Source organism: Anopheles coluzzii, chromosome 3 (assembly GCF_943734685.1).
Source record: "Anopheles coluzzii chromosome 3, AcolN3, whole genome shotgun sequence".
Classification (NCBI taxonomy): domain Eukaryota; kingdom Metazoa; phylum Arthropoda; class Insecta; order Diptera; family Culicidae; genus Anopheles; species Anopheles coluzzii.
The window spans coordinates 1,217,379-1,236,002 of NC_064671.1; the positions used below are offsets into that span (position 1 = coordinate 1,217,379).

The following is an 18,624-nucleotide window of genomic DNA, read 5'->3' on the forward strand; positions in this document are numbered from 1 at the left end:
AGGCGCGCGAGTGGTATTTGATGATTTTATCATGCATTTCCTTTTACTGTTTAAACACATCATCCATCAGCAAAGTACACATAAAAAAACATGATTTTCTCACTTTTTGTCCAGTTTTTAATTAAAACACCAACTACTACACACTCAAATTGGTTTAATATGCTTTATTTGTCAATCAACGAGTACAATTACGGTTACATTGATATTTTTGCTTGTTTTTTGCTCACAACTATTCACTAGTTTCATTTGTTGTGGTTTGTAGGGGGGTTTGTTTTCCTCCCCCAATCTCCCCCTCTCACGTCTCACGTGTGCAACTTATTATTTAGTTATTTAAATGTTTTGTTGCCCGGCGTCTTCTTCTCCCTAGAGAGCACGCGTCACACGAGCTTTTTTATGCTATGTGTTTGTTACACTCTTTAGTGCGTATGCGCGCTTGGTTTTGTCTTTCAACATTTCATTCTCAACACAGAACCCCCGTATTTGTTTCAAGGATAGTGAAAAATGGATCGGTGGCGAAGGTTCTACCAACTGTGGTTTGTGTTGTTGTTTCATATTGCATTATGTGCGTGTGAGTGTGTGTGTATGTGTGTTTGTTTATTCTTGTTTGACTTTGTTGCACCTTTGCTTCTTCCGAGTACAGTTCTACAGTTTGCTTTGTTTGCCATCGATTACTAACGCGGAATTTATCGTTTTGTAAATGTGAATTGGTTACTGTTATGTTAAATCATTTGTTTATAGTTATGTCTTACTTTCATTTTGTAACTCTCTCTATATCAAATACACATCACATGACTATTTCACTATTTATTTATTACTTTTATGCCTCGCTCGATCTATCTCTCTTCCACATCTTTCTCCACACGTCCTTCCCTGTGCTATTCATTGCTCGTAATATCCGTATCATACGCGTATTCATACTACGCGTGCATCGAATGCTTGGATTTTGGTTAACTAATCACGTTGTTTTTATCAATCCATTGCATTCCATTGCCGCTACACTCTTGCACAAATCCCCCATTCACAATCGCAATCACATACAATCTTTCCAGATCCAACGTTTGGTAATGCTGCGATCTTTCGTAATGAACACAGATTCTCTCATACCACACACACTGCTGCTTCTCCACTGCTTCCGCACACGTCCAACCAGCCTTTGTTTTATATATAGTTTACATACTTAGTTACGGTATTTAAATGTAATGTTTTCCCTTGTAAATGAGTATCACTCATGCGTTATGCCTCAGTAATACAGTTCCCCTTTCTGGTTTGAATGGCAAGAATATGGAAATAAGATTATAAACCGCATTTGCATTCGTCCACAGTCTGCCCTCCTCCCCCTTTCCGTTCTGCCCACTTATCGACTCAATACATTAAAGCGTTTTTTCATATTACTCAGAGTTTTTGTGGGTTTTGTTTTGCGTGTTTGTGTCCTGCGCTTCGTCTTGCTTTCTTGTCTACCGGTATCTTTCTATTGCTGTTGCAAACATATTTTCTTACAATATTTTGTTTTTTGTTTTATAGTTTCATTTTAGTTCTCTGCTGCAATCCCTACTGTTCGGGTTAAAGTTTATCTTTTGCATTCACATCAGTCAGTCGCTTCGACGCTCCTGCTGCTCTCTTCTTTCTAGTCGTATATATTATTTAAGTGTTTATTTAGGGTTTCTGCTGCCGGCACCGTTCTCACACCAAACACACCACCATTATTTTGTTGTAAAATAAGAAAAAATATATGTATATTTATTTGTATTGTTCAATCTATTCAGCGTGTGCCCTTATTATCTAGCTTAACTTCCTCTTCTTGCGAATCTTGTAATGTGTTTGTTTGTCTCTTCTTCCGTTAGTGTGTATTGTGGGTGGCTTAAGTTATCATGTTTATTCATCTTTGTCGTTTCCTTTCTGGCTCGTGTGGTTCTAGCTCCACCACCGCTCTATTATTACCATTGATTACCGCGTATTCAATATTGTTTGTATAATATATTACCGCCACTTGCTAAAGTAGTTTTTACTTAACTTATCTCATTTTGATTGGTCACATTTATCGCATTTTTTGAAAGATTTGCTGTGAATGTTTACATGCACAATACATCCATACATATTTTGTTTCTCTCGTAAGATAAGGTTTCTGTTTGTTTAACTTCAATCTTTGCATGTTTCGGTGTCACATTCATTTTATTTGCTTTTTGTTTGATTCGTAATGGATTCGCTTCACTCAATTAGGATGTTATCTCCTTCCTAGTGTCCTTCCGATTTCTTGATTATAACCCATTTTTATAGTTGTGTTGTGTGGTTGTTCTTTTTGTTGATTGTTTTTCTCTCAAGTTTGTTAAAAATCTCTGCACCAAACTCCACCCTCCCTCTTTCAAACATGTTTATTGGTTGCAAAGTTTTATTGTTGCTGCGTTTGGTTTTTTTTTCGTCGCGAAATTCATTTACAGAGTATTGTTCTGTTTATTGCGTCCATTCGACTTACAAATTCGACTGTGATACATTCGCTCCTGCCTTTTCTACCCAGAATTGAGAAGCTACCAAACTTGACTCAGTACGCGAAGAACACATACATAAATATCGGATGTTTTATAGTTCTTTGTGATACGAGATGACATAGAGAGAGAAAGTGTTTGGGCGGCTGGAGGCCACATCCGGACTGCTCCGATGCTGGAGGGGCACACCGCACCCCCGGTGTCGTGTTCGTTGCTGGTCCGCGTTAACGCGTTGGTTGGATCCTGTTATCCTCCTGTTTGTATTCAAGTTGTTTCATGCTAGCTTGTTTGTTTCATGTATTGAAAAAATCAATTGTATATGTATATTTATATGTATATATATATTTAGGATGTTGTGTTTGTATAATGATGATATTACATTTAGTAAGGAATACAAAAATAGATTCGAAAGATAATGGTTTGGTTTTGTTCTTAGTAAGTTTCGTTTCCGTTTTTTGCTCATTTTGCTATGTGAGAAGATATTGCGAAAAAACTGACATCGATGCCACGAAGAGTGAAAGATTTGAACCAGGGAAGGGAAGTTTGATTCTCCCTCCAGGTTCTTTACACACTATGGTTTAGATTAGTTCACACATTTATAGATAGACTTGTTGTTTGTATGTATATATAGTATATATATATATATATTTAATATGATTCACAATTATTTATCACTTGCGTCGTTTGTCTGCCTTATTGATGTATTTTATCTAGGAATTTGTTCCAACAAGAGGAAGGCTGAAATACACTTAAAGGTATCAGTATATATACTTTTCCATCGATTTGTTTGGTTTGTAAAACGTTTTTTCTTTCTTTCTTTCTTTCCTCTTGCATCCTATATTTCCGCTGTTACTGTTTGTGCTACACGCGTTGCTTCACATGCTTACATAGTACATTGGCTTGTTTTGTATTGTTGTTTTTTTCTGTAACACGTTACACTACCGTGTACTACGATCTTATGCATTCAATATTATAAAAGTACGACGACGACATCGATTTGATTGATCCAACAGTTTTGAGGAAAGGTGGTGGGCGCAATGTTTGTAAACTGTTTGTTTATTTGTTTGTTTATTTGTTTGTTTGTTTGTTTGTTTGTTTGTTTGTTTGCTTGCTTGCTTGTATTTTCGAACAAAGAGAAGAAAAACTATCAACTACGACACCTAAAAATTGTTCACATTCATATTACTGCTACCACTACTAGGCAAATCTTCGTCTCCTTCTCCACACCTGTGCGTCCCTGTGCGTGGGTCGGCTTGGTTCACATAATTACGCTGAATCTCTAAAGAATAGAACACACACCGAGAAACATTCACGTGTAGTTGTTTCATCATGTTTTTGTGCAGTTTTCTGTTTTGCTTTTTTTTTGTAGTATCTTTTTTAATCTTTTTTGTTGTTTGCCTTCTCTTTACTACATATATATAAACACACAGGACAGATAAAAAGTTATGAAAAAGGTAAGAGGATTTAAGGGTAAGATCAAGTCTTTGTATTATTAAAGCTGAAGCTGAAACACTGAATCGCCCTCATTACCATTTTTTCTTCTCGTATGCCGTTTTTGTGTACGTTTTGATGCTTTTCTGAAAAGCTTAAGGAGTGACAATAATATAGTATTCCGCTTAACGAACTGTTATCATATGGTAAAATGCTTGTATGGAGCGGGATGGTGTTACCTCACAAATCCAAATTGTCATGTTGAACAAAAACAAAAATCACGTGGAATATATTAACGCTCTGACATTGGGATGATAATTTGTAACAAAACCATAAGCCTTCTTCACAAAAAGCAGCTGCTTAGTAACTGTTTTTTATACTAATTTGACAAATTTTGACTAGCTTACAGCTTCCCACTGGTAAAGCGCAGTAGTAGTAGGTGGTTCCATATTATAAGCCGCTCCACTGCGGAGTTGCTGGCTATTGCTTTTGCGTAGTCTTTATTTGCTTTTCGAAGCATCGCTGGAGAGGTATGTATGAGTTTGATTATCGGATGTGATTGATTTTAGAGTAGCGACTAGGATAAAGGGGGGGGGGGGGGGGGGGGGGGGGCTGGAAAGTGTAGGATTTTGGTGGCCCTGTTTGATAGGACATCAACCATTTACAGTTCAGTAGCCGTTAGCGTTAGCCCCTATCGTTTTGCTGTGTGGGGAGATCTTGGAGTCAAGTAAAACCTGGTGACCGATCGGTAGAATTTTGATTTCACTTTTGGCACACATTTTGCAGCAGCTACCAAAGCTGCTCGAGCTCTCCCACGTTTCGATCTAAACACATTTGGTCATTTAAAAGTTAAGCATTTGTACGAAATTAACTTCTTTTTTTTGCCAAACATTTCACAATACAGGAGGGAGGGATGCTCTGCTACTGTTCAAACCGTATGATGCTGGGTTTTTTTACTCTTAATTTCCATGGGTAATTTAAAGCTCAAACACATCGACCATTCTGTTGAACGAAAATGAGCACACTTAACGCACATCCGGAACTCAACTGACATTGATTTACTCAGCTAATGTTTAGAATTTCTTATTGTATTGTGTTTTCTCGACTTTTAGCTTCTCATTGTTGTTATATATTTGAGTTCATCTATTTTGAATTATTTAAGTTATTCCCTTTTCCGGTATTCATTTAGTGTTTAGATGTTTGGTATTGTGTGGTAGTTCAAAACGCTATAAAAACAAGGAACATTTTCACATATTTATACTCTAGCGCGTTCATTTTTCTTTTCTCCAGGATTTGTAACATTAACGCGCTAGAATGCACCATTCGGCAATACTAATTAAGCCCTGTTTGTGGCTTTATTTGGTGATTTTAAGTTAGCGACACCAGGCTCGGGTACGTGACCATACGCCGTCGTCCAGGTTAAAGTTTAGCATCAACACACACATGTCATTTATCTAGTTATTTAGTAGTTTTCTTTATTTTAGTGCTGTTTCTCTCCAGGTGAGCGGTCCAACCCAGATCGCTAAGGCTTCCTGGGGATGTCGTCGGCTCGTTATTGGTTGAAGGCAAATCAAAAACTAATAATCTTCCAAGCCCGCTCCCTACGCGTGCGCTCCCTGTTTGTCAGTACACGTTTGGTTCCATTCCTACAAACTACTGTGTCCCGCTTAGTGTAAGATATTTCTCTTAATTGTAATTCTTATATAAACAAAATGTCACAAGAATCCAGCTGCCAGCCGCCAGCTGTCTCCTCTACCAATGTAGTGTTGTGTTTACTATTTACTATATTCCTTATCAACAAGGACTTAATTTGCTACTCTTTTTGTGTCTTCTTTCCTTTCCTCTCTTTAGTTGGAAGCTTCACGGTAAGCTTATTCTCTCACATCAACTCTTGTACGATCAAGCACACAAACACACACACCCACACACACCCACACACTACACACTACTGCGGTTTGCTACGGTTGATATCGATTCATCTATCATTTTGTTCTTCACACTTTGTTTCACCACATAAAATTATTGATTTAATTTCTCGCGCACGAGAAGGATTCTGCACGACTCCTGCTCGGTTCTTCGATTATTGTTTTATTTATTCGCGATCGCACGATCGTTGGAACATTCAACGATCAAAATCTACTCTTTATGGATGGCTTTTCAATCAGATATTTAGTTTGTTTTTCTAATGTTATACACATACCACTGCTGGGTTTGGTTGGTTTTATTAAGTTTTTCTCTCGTTTATGCTGTCTCTTGCAACGGATTAATTCTTCTTCTCCTCAGCACGATCCACAAATCAGTCTCATATCACTTCTCAGACGCAATGGTATACGCGGCTTGGTCACTGAACGAAGATATTTTTTTTTTCTATTCCGCAAAAACTCAACCAGCGTCCTCTACTAGCAGTGTTTGTTTTAGTCCAATTGGTAGGAAAACTAAAAAATAATATTTAATTCCCATTTCATGACGTAAAATAGTTCTCACTGTTGTGATGTACGCGGAATGTAAAATAATTGCACTTTCCTTTGAATGTCTCACATTTCACAAAACCAATTCATTTATCTACCTCCTGCTGCTTGATTTTTATTTTCCTACCAACAAAACAACTCTAAACTTAGACAGCCTTACAAAATCAGTATAATTGCAATAAAACATATAACAGAGAGATAATCCTAAAGCTACTTAATCTTGACGCAACCCTTTTCTCATATCGTCGTCATGTGCTTTCCATTTGCGGTTAATCTTTTCACACTACAAACGATCAACAGAATATCGTCTTCCATTCAACCGTGTGTTTTGGTGACATTAAGGCTTCTTCCGATTGAGCAACGCACACCTTAAGAACTCAAATTCATTCTTGCTTTCAAAATTCTACCGCTCAATCGTCTAACATGCTTTGTTATCTCTCTTTTTGCTAATTATCCTTGTCCGTTTCCTTGTCTTATTACACAGATCGAAAGCATACACACACGCACACTTGTTACACTCGAGTGTTTTGTTTCTCACGTACTTTTTTGTCGTTATGAGGCATTAGTTTAAAACAATTACATTTTAACATATTTTTTTCTCCTTCTGTTTTGTTTTCTTAAACATTTTCTTATAGAAAATACTGATTCTTGCATCGATAGAATTATCGAGCTTGCTTATTTTCCATATATTTTTGTGTTATTTATTGTAGGTGGTATTCGTCGTTTTGTTGCACAAGTTTCATTGCCCGCTTTCATTATGTTTATATCCAATGTTTTGTGTTTTGTGGTTCCAGTCTGTGTGGAAGTCGGTATGTGTGTTGTACCATCGTAACGTAACTAACTCCAACACACATTGGGTGTACTAAGCTTAGTAGTAGTAGGTGCAATAACTGCATTCATTGTGGCGCTTTATCGTCCCGATATCTGCTTTACACGTGCGCTTGGTCATAGTGTGTTGCTTCTAATTTGTGTTGTTTAAGCACCATCGTTAACCGCCGTGATGGTCAAATGACTGCGCAAATGTGTCTCTTTTTTCCATTCTTTGCATTTGTATTGCGGTCCTATTTTACTCTTTTTTTGTGCACAGCCAAATCCCGAGAAAGTCTCTCCTCTCATTGGTTTGGTTGTTGTTCCGCATTGGTTGGTTGTTGGGTTTTAAGGGTTTAAGTTTTTTTTTTAATGCTGTTTCATTTAATATACAATGTATTAGGTAATTAGGAGAGGTTTGTGAATTTATGATGCATGCTTATATGCGTGTGTCTGTGTAAGTTTGTTCATCAGAGCCGTGTTTTCCGCAGTATATAATTGATCCGCTGTTAGATTGCAGTTTGTGTTTGCTTGTCTCATTTGAACCCTGTGTTTTGCGCTTTGGCCCTTTACCACTGCCATTCACACCGCTGCCGCATGATTATTATTAAGTTATTATAACCTCGTTCATATCTGTATGTAGCCTCATTATTTCTGTTTGCTTGTTTAAGATTTTTTTGCAATTTTCTTTCTTGCACCAGAGTATACTGCTGTTTGCTTTGAATAAATCATTCATTCGCAATTCGCATGTTTGATAGTTCTTTTGGTACGTATTGATTTACCTTAGGAGCTAGTTAGTGATGTTCTGCGTGAAAGAAAAATACTTATGTTGATTTTCTCCTTTCCGTCAAGGTAAATAATTGTTTCCTAATTAGAAACTTTCTCAACCATACACTGCGACACACTTGATGAGGCTGCGGTTTGTCCCCAGCAGCTGTGCTCCTTACGCTCAGTGTTAAAACATAATTACTACGGTTTATAGGCTTTCTTTCTTTATCAAATTGCATTATTTGTGTTCAGTTTCTTGTATTGTATGTCACTGTTCCTTTCCCTTGCCTTACTTTTGTTTTCTCTTAGCACCTTATTTCGTCACTCTCTACTGCTTCTTTGTTTTCCTCTGCAGGAGGGGGGGGGTGAGCTTTGTGTTTAATTTTGGTAGTACCGGTAATACTCTAGGTTTTGATAAGTCAGAGTCAGGATATAAGCCTTAAAGGAATATTGAACTCGATAGCAACAGGCCATGTTCCATTGCAACGATAAGAAGCTTTCATCACGTCTTCTTACATCAACTTGCAATTCTTCTTTTAGGGCAAGGCCTGCAACTCATTTCCGGCTTTCACGTCACTCACACAGGTACTTCAATGTGTTGCTTTCGATACGTTAATGCAGCGTTTGGGGTTGCGTGACACACGGCACATCATACACCTGATGTCCGACTAACACTTGTACCAATGCTAATGATGAATTATGTCAACAATCAGCGCAACATCTCTTCTGGTTATGTCCTGTAGACTGACTGGTGGCACATGAGAGCGGGGATGTAAAGCATGGATGCTTGGTACGAAACCGGGCTCAGCTTCCGTTGGCATTTCGATATCTGTTTGTGTCTCACTGATTCATGAGCATGGAATGCATCAATCATATGGTGCTAGCAGTTAGTTTCTTTATCCTCGGTACTGATATCTTCCGTGCCAATCTTTAACGAAAAGCTACCAAAGAAGTTGGTTTTGTACTTTAGAGAATAGCCTTGTTGCATTCGTCGTATACGCTCTCTCTATCGCCCCGCCGTCCGATGTGTCGATCGAGTTGCAACTGAGTTAAAATAGTGCAGGACGCACAAGATTCGACACATTGGAGAGAAACATCAACTTCACTGCTGCACACTGCCAGTGCTTCTTCCTCGCGTGGCGTTGTACCCTGTACTGACCATTGTTCTTGGCACGCTTCATTGCTAACCAGCGAAGAGGCTTTGCGATCGTGATATTCGTCCATTCGTTTCGTTTGCACAACCAAAACCGTTGGACCTAGTACTAGAGTCCGCGTAGAGCGAACAGAAACAATCGCGCTATTGATTGATTTGCTTGACGATGATATGTGTCTGACGTAGATTTGCTGATGATCATCGCCCGCAGGATACGATCGGATGCTTCGGCACCTTGCTAAAGTTTCCGTTTCATTCGATAAGGAGAATTCTTTGGCTTCACTGTTGAATTTCTGGCTCCATCGGAGCACGCTTGAGGGAGAAGATACTTTTGCTTCGTTTCTGACAGCTTACTGTTCTGCTGCTTCGCTACAAGGATAAGGAACATACATCACAATGAAGAGATAGTTGCCTTATCCGACTAAACCACTGGTGTGTTGTTGGCTTATCCATCCTGCCGTCCTTTTGATCATTGTTTTCTTGTTTCCAGGTTAAAACTTTCCCTACCATCCACGCGCACACATGGTGTAATTGTGTAACAAAACTTGTTCAAAACAAACACATTCGCTTAGCGAATTTACAAAAAAAAAAAAATAAGCACTGAGATATCAAATGCAGGTAATTTTTGGAGCTAAAAATATTGGTGGCATAGAATTGCAATACGATTTACAGAATATTGCACACACGTTATAAAGTTTGTTACATTAAATGGGATTGGCTTTTCCATAAGAGCAAATGTTACGTGCTACGTTTTTTGTTTCATCTACCATTTGTCTGATAATAATACTAGAATAACGATCACGACAGAAGACACATACTCTTGATCATTCGTGGATCACTGTCGCTTTTACTTAAACTTTAATCTAGTTTCCTTATAGTTTTTGTTTCGCTGGAAATTTCTCCTAAAACATTAAATGCAAACATTTCACATCTACTCAAAAGATTCTCCTATTTTCTCCCTATCACTCTACAGGTTTTGGTTAACACTGTAAGCTCTCGTAGAATTTGCTCCAATTGGTAAGCCTCCTCTGCCTCGCGCCGAACGAACGTAAAGGTATTTGATTTTACTATCTTGTGGTACATCTTCATTGGTTAGCTCTATGCAATGCACGAGCAATGCATCAGCATCCTTACATGGACGTGAATTGTCCAACCTTGGCAATGTCTTTCGTCCGGGTGGCAGTTTTTAAGGCACTGTCTGTCTTCTTCAAACACACGGCTCTGCAATAAGTAAACCCTAGCGGCCCGTGTTCCAGGTAGAGTTAGGTGGTACTAAGGATCAAATTAATTGGTTTTCATAACAATTCCCGCCCAGTTACCGGGCTCTGTTAGATGACCCACTCAAATGCTACGAAGCTTGTACAGAACCAAAATAGTGTAAATTAAATGATCGAAAATAGTAAACTGCACCTATCTTCTTTCTATGCTCGCCCCATTCGCTGGAAGACAGTTACCACTATCAACCACTATCATGCTTTTTAAAAGTTGCTGATACATAAATAAACTGAATCGGAATCACTCGATATTAGCATCTCTAAGTGTGCAGTGTGTGTGGTAGATCGTTTACGATCATCACATAATTAACCCGTAAAATGTAAAGTTTTAAACTGCCATTAAATCACGTTTGCAACAAAGCCGTTTCCTTTCTGCTGTGTTTAAATTTAACCTTAAAAGCGGTCATGTTTGTATTGCACAGAAATAATATAAACGATTTGTATTGAGAGTGGGTTTAAAACTTTAAAAAAAGCAAAAACTATTTTATAAAAAAGTATAGACACATTTCTCGCACAAGAGATCTACTTCGTAAAAAAATGAACCTTTCCTCAAATGTTACGCGTTAAAGCGAATAGCCAAAAGCGTTACATTCGTACAAGAAATGAAAATTGGGTCCACACCTATTTCGAAATACACCATCCTACGGTCTTACTGCTCTCGGGGGCTTTTGATTATCGCTTGACCGTTATTTTTAGTATATTATAAGTACGTTAAGAAGGCGTTATAATTTTCACAGACGCAAGAGAATCATTCGGAAAGAACTAGTTGCGAACAAACACGTGGCCATTAATAGCTGACCTTTTTTTAATTTTTACCTCGAGTGGAGAGAAATCGTACGCTGGTTGGCTAACATATTTTGAGCTTGGAAGATACATCGATATTCTGAAGCTACACATTCAATGGAAGGGTGAAAGCACACATAGACACGTAGAGCGTTGAGTTATACAGTTATCGATGAGTAGTAATGATTACCTAACGATCTCTTATTTGTTGATTATGCAAAATATGGCATTTTATGCTTTATTTCTATGCATTCCTCACGTGCCGATTCCTTAAATGTTATGAGGAATAAGTGATTCTGTAGATCGAAACAATTATAAGGAACTAATAGCAGCAGTAGTGCTGTAAAGGAGAATCGGTTCTATAACAACCTAAATTCATAAAGGAAAGAAAACATGTGCGCGTGGTATGGATAATTCAATATATTAGTTACATCCAACACGCCAGAGCACAGCCTTATACAAGCCATTCCGTCTGCAGAATGCAGGATACCGAAAACACACCAACGGTTTTGTAGGGTTTTTCGCAAATACTACTCTTCTGTTACTTGTTCAACATGCACTACAGCTTTTTTCTTTATGAGCCTCCTGTAGTGTAGCAGCAGGTTTTAAGATTCGTCGCATCCGCACTCCGCAATGGAAGGTATGTTATGTACCGGAGTTTTGTTATTATCTCCTCGCTCCTCGCTACTTTTGCATTCATATTGAGCCTTCTAAAACGCACTTCATTATACACCTAATATTTACTTGACAAGGTTATCTAATTGCGTTTGGCGAAATACATTTCTGTTTGTGTAATTTTGGTCATTTCATCTCCATCCACAGAGTTTACTGTTTTCTCATACATTCTTAGGCCTTCATTATGCCAGCTAGCTGCATTTTATAGTCGATTTGGAATAAAATCTCTAGAACATTGCATTTTAAGGGATGAACTATATCTGAACATTTAACTTCCACTACTTTTTTCTTCGTTTTTTTTTTTTGTTTTGTTTTTGGAGTTTATGGCATGTCACATTTTTTTGATTTAACTATGTTTGTTTAGTTTACTTGTTTTACTCCTCATGGTAGTGGGTTGAATAGTTGAATATATTATATGTATATATGATGATAATGCAATGTCTTATACATGTAATTGCGCAAATATGTTCTTACATTACTACAATTCGGCAGATTCCGTGCATCGGCGTCTCACACAATATCGCATTAAAATACATTCATGGTTTCTGCAATTATGTTACATTAGTCGATCACACACTACACACGTCGGCGGCGGTTAGAATGTACTGGTTATCAAATAATTATCATACTCCATCTATTATGTGGCATCGTGGTGTACACCTTAGCTTACTAATATTCTCTCTCCTGATGCTGCTGCTATCCTTTAATCAGCAGTGTTTGGTTTGACTTTTGAGTTTCCATGTGCTGGATGATGATGCTTTTGCTTGATCTCACGACTTTTTTTATAAACCCGCCGTGACAGCACCGCCCTTACTCATCAATATCGAAAGTCGACGACAGTCACAATTGTGAGTGTGTGTGTTTTTTTAGTTATAATATTCATTTTATCCTATTATTTATTACGTTAGAAAGAGCACCTTTGCATTGATTACTTTCAATATTATGTTCGTTTTGTGACGTTTTACCGTGTGTAGTCTTTTTATCAAGTGAAATGTTCCATCAACCCCTGAAAGCACAACGTTTTTGAACGCATTTTCTGGTATACCTCTCTTGGCAAAACATTCACCATGAAAGGTTTAAAACACATTAGGGTTTGGTAGTACTAGTAGTAGTAGTAGTAGTTTGACGAGAGATGATTAGAACAAACAAACACTTCACACAGAGAAGGATGATGATAAAAGTACACTTATTATAGTTCCGTTTTGTCTGCGTTCTTGCAGGTATGTTTTGGGGATTATGTTTGGACAGAGCCAGAAACACAAAACGATTCGATTTGTTTATCGATTTTTTGTTATCTTCACTTTCACACCTGCTATAATCTATTACATGAGGTGGTATTGCTGCAATTTATGCTTTCGTGTTATGGTTTATTTTGTCAAAGTTCCATCTGATTTTATTTTTCATCGTGATGATTACTTAACTTTCATATCAAAAGCTTGGCTTTGTCTATTTCGTACAATTAGCTATTTTGTGATTAATTGTTTTCGAATGTTTTTGAGTGTGGCGGTTTGTGACTAGCGTAAACGGTTGCATTATTTTGTTGCACAGTTTGAAACGCAACCTTTCACATTTTACAAATTGTTCGCAAACTGTAATCAACTAACAACAATCCGCTGTTTGCCGTTGAGTACGTAAGTCCTCAATATTCCGCTGATGTGATCAGGTAGCGTTTTACGAATAAATCGTTATTGCAGGTCATGTAATAAATATGCCAACGCTGATAATCAGATACTCATTTACTATTAAAAATGAGATGAGGGTCATTTGAAGCGCCTTGGCTCTAGCAAATCGGAATTGAACGGTATAACACATGCATAAAGCTGAGGCTGATACGTCTGCTAACTTTGCTTTAGTCTGATGAAATTCCATGCTACTAGAGCGGAACCTCAAAACCCCTCAACCTCACTACAATTTACCCTACTACACAACGAATCATAGCCAAATTCATGAATTCATCAACATTAATAACTGATTTTTATCTGAATTCTGCAGCTTTAAATATATTGTCATAATTCTGTGCCAATCCATGCTTCATTGCCATTCAAATCGCACATTGCTACGCTATCATCATCATGTACGCACAGTTGCTATTTATCTTCTCCTTCTGCTTGTTTTCAGTTATGCGTACACCCTTGCTGTGTCTTTGAATTATATCAAATTTCGATCATTTATCTTCATTACTTCTATCTTCCCTCTTTACGTGATTGTTTTAATCATTTGAGTATTTCATAGTTGTGGTACAGTACATTTTCATCATTTAATTCATCAATTACAATTACTGCAGGGATTATAATTACTTCGTTCGATACACCGTTCGACACGCTCACCCACGCTGTGTTTGGCGATTACGAATGTGATAAATTTTAAAAATTTCTCCCTACTCCGCACGATCAAGAAGCATGGATTAAATTCATGTCATTTCCTTGTATCGGTGTATTCTGGCGCAAATTGCACGGTCAACGCATTGCTGCTAGTGCTGTGATCATTGATAATGATTTTATATAAATAGAATCTGTCTGTATCTCTTGTGGGCTCATATAGTTCCATACTTAGGTACTAAAATATAGGTTCCCTTTCCTCATTCTTACTCATTGTGATGCTTTCATGTGTTCATTTCATATAATATCTAGATAAAATTTCTCCATACTCCCGCATTCTTCACACCTCCACAAACAGTCACACATATTTTGATATCGTTTTACTATAAGTTTGCACCAATAGCTTAATACTAAATCCAGTTTATCAAACACACTCGTTTGTTGCAAGTATTTGATGGTGGTTTCACTTCACGTACATTACAGCAAATATGTTGTGCGCCTTTTTAAGTGGATATTCTTGTCTCCCCTCACCAATCACTGCGGAGAGGAAGGGCGGGGGAGGGGGGTTCATTTGTTGTCATATTTTGTTGTTTCATTTTCACAATCCATTGCTAACTCATTTGTACACATTATTCGTATATCGCACAGACATTCACATATATGTAGAGCATTGGTGTTTCCATGTAATAGCTTTTCGTTAACAAACGGTAGTCAGGAAACATGATAACAAGCGTTCTAATAATGCTTCCACACCAATGTTGCACAAACACACAGCTACAAACATTACCACCAATTACGCTAGTAAAGACAGCCTTCAGTTAAATCGGCGCACGGCACAATGGCCATTTTCCGGCACCGTTGCAATGTCGGAAATGCAAAACATATTTTTCAACTTTCTGAGGCTATGGGCTTTGGCAGGTTGACGTACGGCAATCTTAGAATTGGAATATACTGCTACCTCTCTACACAATGAAAGAATGTTACATTTTCCTGCTTATGTGCGTGTGTGTGTGTGCTCATCATACAGGTAACGACGAAAGACACATACAATAATAATGCTAATTTTGTTCTTCATGCACTAGCCCCGATCCACCTGTTGAGAAAATGTTCGAGCTGACTGATGCGATTGTTTCTTCCACATTCAAACCAGTGTTTCGTGTTATTTCAGTTATTGTTCAAAACATTTTTTTCCCCTTTTTGTTCACCATTCTGTGCTGAAGGCTGTTTGAATGTTTGGTTTACAACCAATCATTAATTTCGTTATCACATGTTTGGCCAATATGTTTCTCTGCTTTTTTTTCTAAATCTGTTGCACACACAACACACACACATACATTTTCCTACTCACGCATTTGGAATAGACACTAACAAGCCGTGTTTTTTTCAATCGATTGCACTCATACAAACACATACACACGGAGTTTGGTGTTGTGTAAAATGAAACTAAAAACATCAATAATCACTTGTTTTTCACTAGACTGATGAGTTTCTTTGCTGTGCGATTTCATGCTGTTTCCTTAATATGAAATATTGCTTTTAATGACTTACGCACAAAAAAGATTTGAAGCTGATGAACGGTTCGGTTCACGTTCGTATCGACGACTCAATAATTGTTCGTTTGTGCTTGCCAATAATCTCTCGCTGTGCGTGTAATACATACTCCATTTCGTGTTGGCATTGGAGTTATAGTAGATATCTGTTGGTAGGTTGGTAGATCGCTATAAAGCATTACATTTATCATTTAATGTCGATGATTAGTAGCAACAGTGACGGCGACCTGCTGGAACATAAGAAATTCAATGTGCGTTTGAAGGTATGTTTCCATTGAAAATAACAAAGTAAATGTGTGCGTGTTGCAATAACTTAATCACATATAAAGTGGGAATAAGCTAATTTTTACTTTAATGCGCAAAATATGAATCCCTAACACAACAACATTTAAATCAAATTGGTACCCATTATCGCAGGAATGTTGTAGGAGGAAGTATCCCTAACGATAACGTTTTAAAAATATTAAAACAACTAAATTCACGAGCATATGAACCCCATACTACAGACAATAATTTAATAAGATAGATGATATCGTAGTTCAATAATGCACAAAGCATCGATTATTATCTTTATCTTTGAAACTTAAAAAGGATAGCGATAGGAGACACCAGTATTACACGTAATAGGACATAGATTTGTGTGACATCACTCGTTTTTCATCAACTAAAATGTATTAGATCTACTGTGACACAAAAGCGCTTCTCACATTCAAACGTTCGGTGCCCGGTAAAGGTACGAAAAGAGGGGTTCGGAAAATAAACCTAACTTTGTGTGTGTGTGTATAATGATTCATTGTCACTACCTTCACTGTTCGTACACCTGGGTTAGAAAATCACAACCTTCCCGACATTAAAGTACACTCGGACTACTTCTGATATACTATCAGTAGAAGATAGCACCTGTTCTGGCGAATGATCCACATCCCTTGCGCTCACCTTACTTTCTACAGCTGTTACGACGCCATCTCTGCCATCGTTAAGTCTGTCTCTTATAGTCATACAGGAACAAAATGCACAAACAAAGTGGACGTCTCAATATAATGGCTTTTACATTCGTCAGAATGAAAATTTAGAATACAATCATGGAAATCTGATAGACTTGTTGGCTATTGGCCACGTGTTTGCGTAATTAATCGTTGGCGTTTGCGCATCAACTGTTCGATCAGTCACACGGTAATACAATCGATCACTTATTACGCACGGAAGCCCTCCCTAAACGGTTGAGATCGCTCGTGTATCTCCGGTGTATTGTTGTTTGTTTCAACTTTTGATTGTGTCATTAGCAAACATTGTTTTGCACTACACCTTAGGCAAGTGTGTCTGCCTTCAAACAACTGACAACTGAGGCAGGTGCTACCAATGTAGTAATCTTTCTCACAGTGATTTTAGTTTTGTTCCCTGTTTGTCTATCCTTGCTAATAGTAATAGTAGTAGTTGTTGTAGTATTAGTAGTTGTAGCAATAGAAGTAGTAGTAGTAGTAGTAGAAGTAAATGCACTAGATCCGATGCTAGTTGTTGGGGCTTTTCTTCTTCCACTACAAACATAAGCGTTTTCGTATATCAATTCACCTCACAGTAGTGAGTGCAACATTCATCGCAATGCTCGGAAATTCATCAATTCAAATCAATCGAATTAAAAACAGTAACAAAATAAATAGTTTTCAAAAATACGAAACAATACGATACTCTTTCACAATAATAGCACACACGGATAATATATGGAACGCGGTACGTTCCTGTTTCATAGCTATGTGTGGAAATTTATGAAGATTCGCAAATACTCTCCTCAATCCTACAAGTACATCTATTTCTTCGGTGTAAACTAACAGGTTCATATGTTGCCTTAAAGTATACATCATATCATATGCATTATATGGTTACCTGAAACGCACGGTATCTAATCATTGCTACTTAGGTAGGTTGTTTCGCACACAAAACGACCAAATAACCGTTTTTTGTTTTGTTTTTTGTTTTGTTTTTTTTTCACTTTAATAATATTACTGTTGCAGTTGTACTGCACCTATACCAACACAGATGATTGTGATGATTCGGAATTCTAAAATATTTATCGATATCGAATATATATATAATCAAATGCTCTACAGAGCGCACTTTGTGATAGGTTTTCTTTTCCTTTCTGTTCATATTTGCATTCATTTGTATTCGGCAGATGTGCAGATCCGCTTACTGCTGCTAAACGATTCATCATTGATCGCTTACTGCCAAGCATTGCTTATTGCTATTTTACATAAAAAGCGGCATGAGAAATTAAAAATTATTCAACAAAACCATTTGTACCATATTTTGTCTGTAACGGGAATAACACGATTGGTCTAAGCGTTTGATTATGGTGCATCGGTATGTTTCATAACCGGTACCAATGCTCCCCTGCTGCACGCACACACACACACGTACACTATTTCCTCGTGGATTGTTTTGAGTACAACCACCCGTTGTATGAGTGGCGCCTTGAAGCGCATCACAATGCTTTACGTTATAAAGTTAAAACTAACTCCCTCACACACCATCATAGGATCATCCATCGGCGATGTGGCACCCGTCCGTGCTCACGTTCCGTCTGGAGATTGTACCGCATAAAACTTTGCACATTAAAAACTTACCACCGACACCACCATCTGCACCCGCCGATTGGACGACAGTGACTGCGTGTCTGATGCCGAACGCATGTCACGTTTCAATGGCGCTCCACGTATTGCTGGTGTTGTTGCTGGTCACAGTTTAGTTAAGCTCGCCAACGAGTAAATTCTCCGGCAGGAATGAGTTCAAATTCGATGGAGTTCCTCGCTCGGTTGGACCATCCAACGGGGTCCACAGGTTGCTGCCACCGCCGGAAGATGCCCATGAAGAGCCCCAGGTATCTGTGAATAGTGTGACTTTGTAAAGAACAGCATATTCC

General features: G+C 37.9%; 1 protein-coding gene across 2 annotated transcripts in view; it reads right to left on the reverse strand.

Annotated features, from left to right (window-relative positions):
* Window positions 1–149: 149 nt before the first annotated feature.
* The window catches only part of LOC120958692 (protein Gawky-like), a 35,828-nt gene continuing 17,353 nt past the window's right edge, over window positions 150–18,624 (reverse strand). For both annotated transcript variants that reach the window (XM_040381655.2, XM_040381656.2), the window contains exon 9: window positions 150–18,586. In XM_040381655.2, the coding sequence (XP_040237589.2) occupies window positions 18,447–18,586 (140 nt within the window). In that variant the 3' untranslated portion in view covers window positions 150–18,446. The remainder of the gene's footprint in view (window positions 18,587–18,624) is intronic.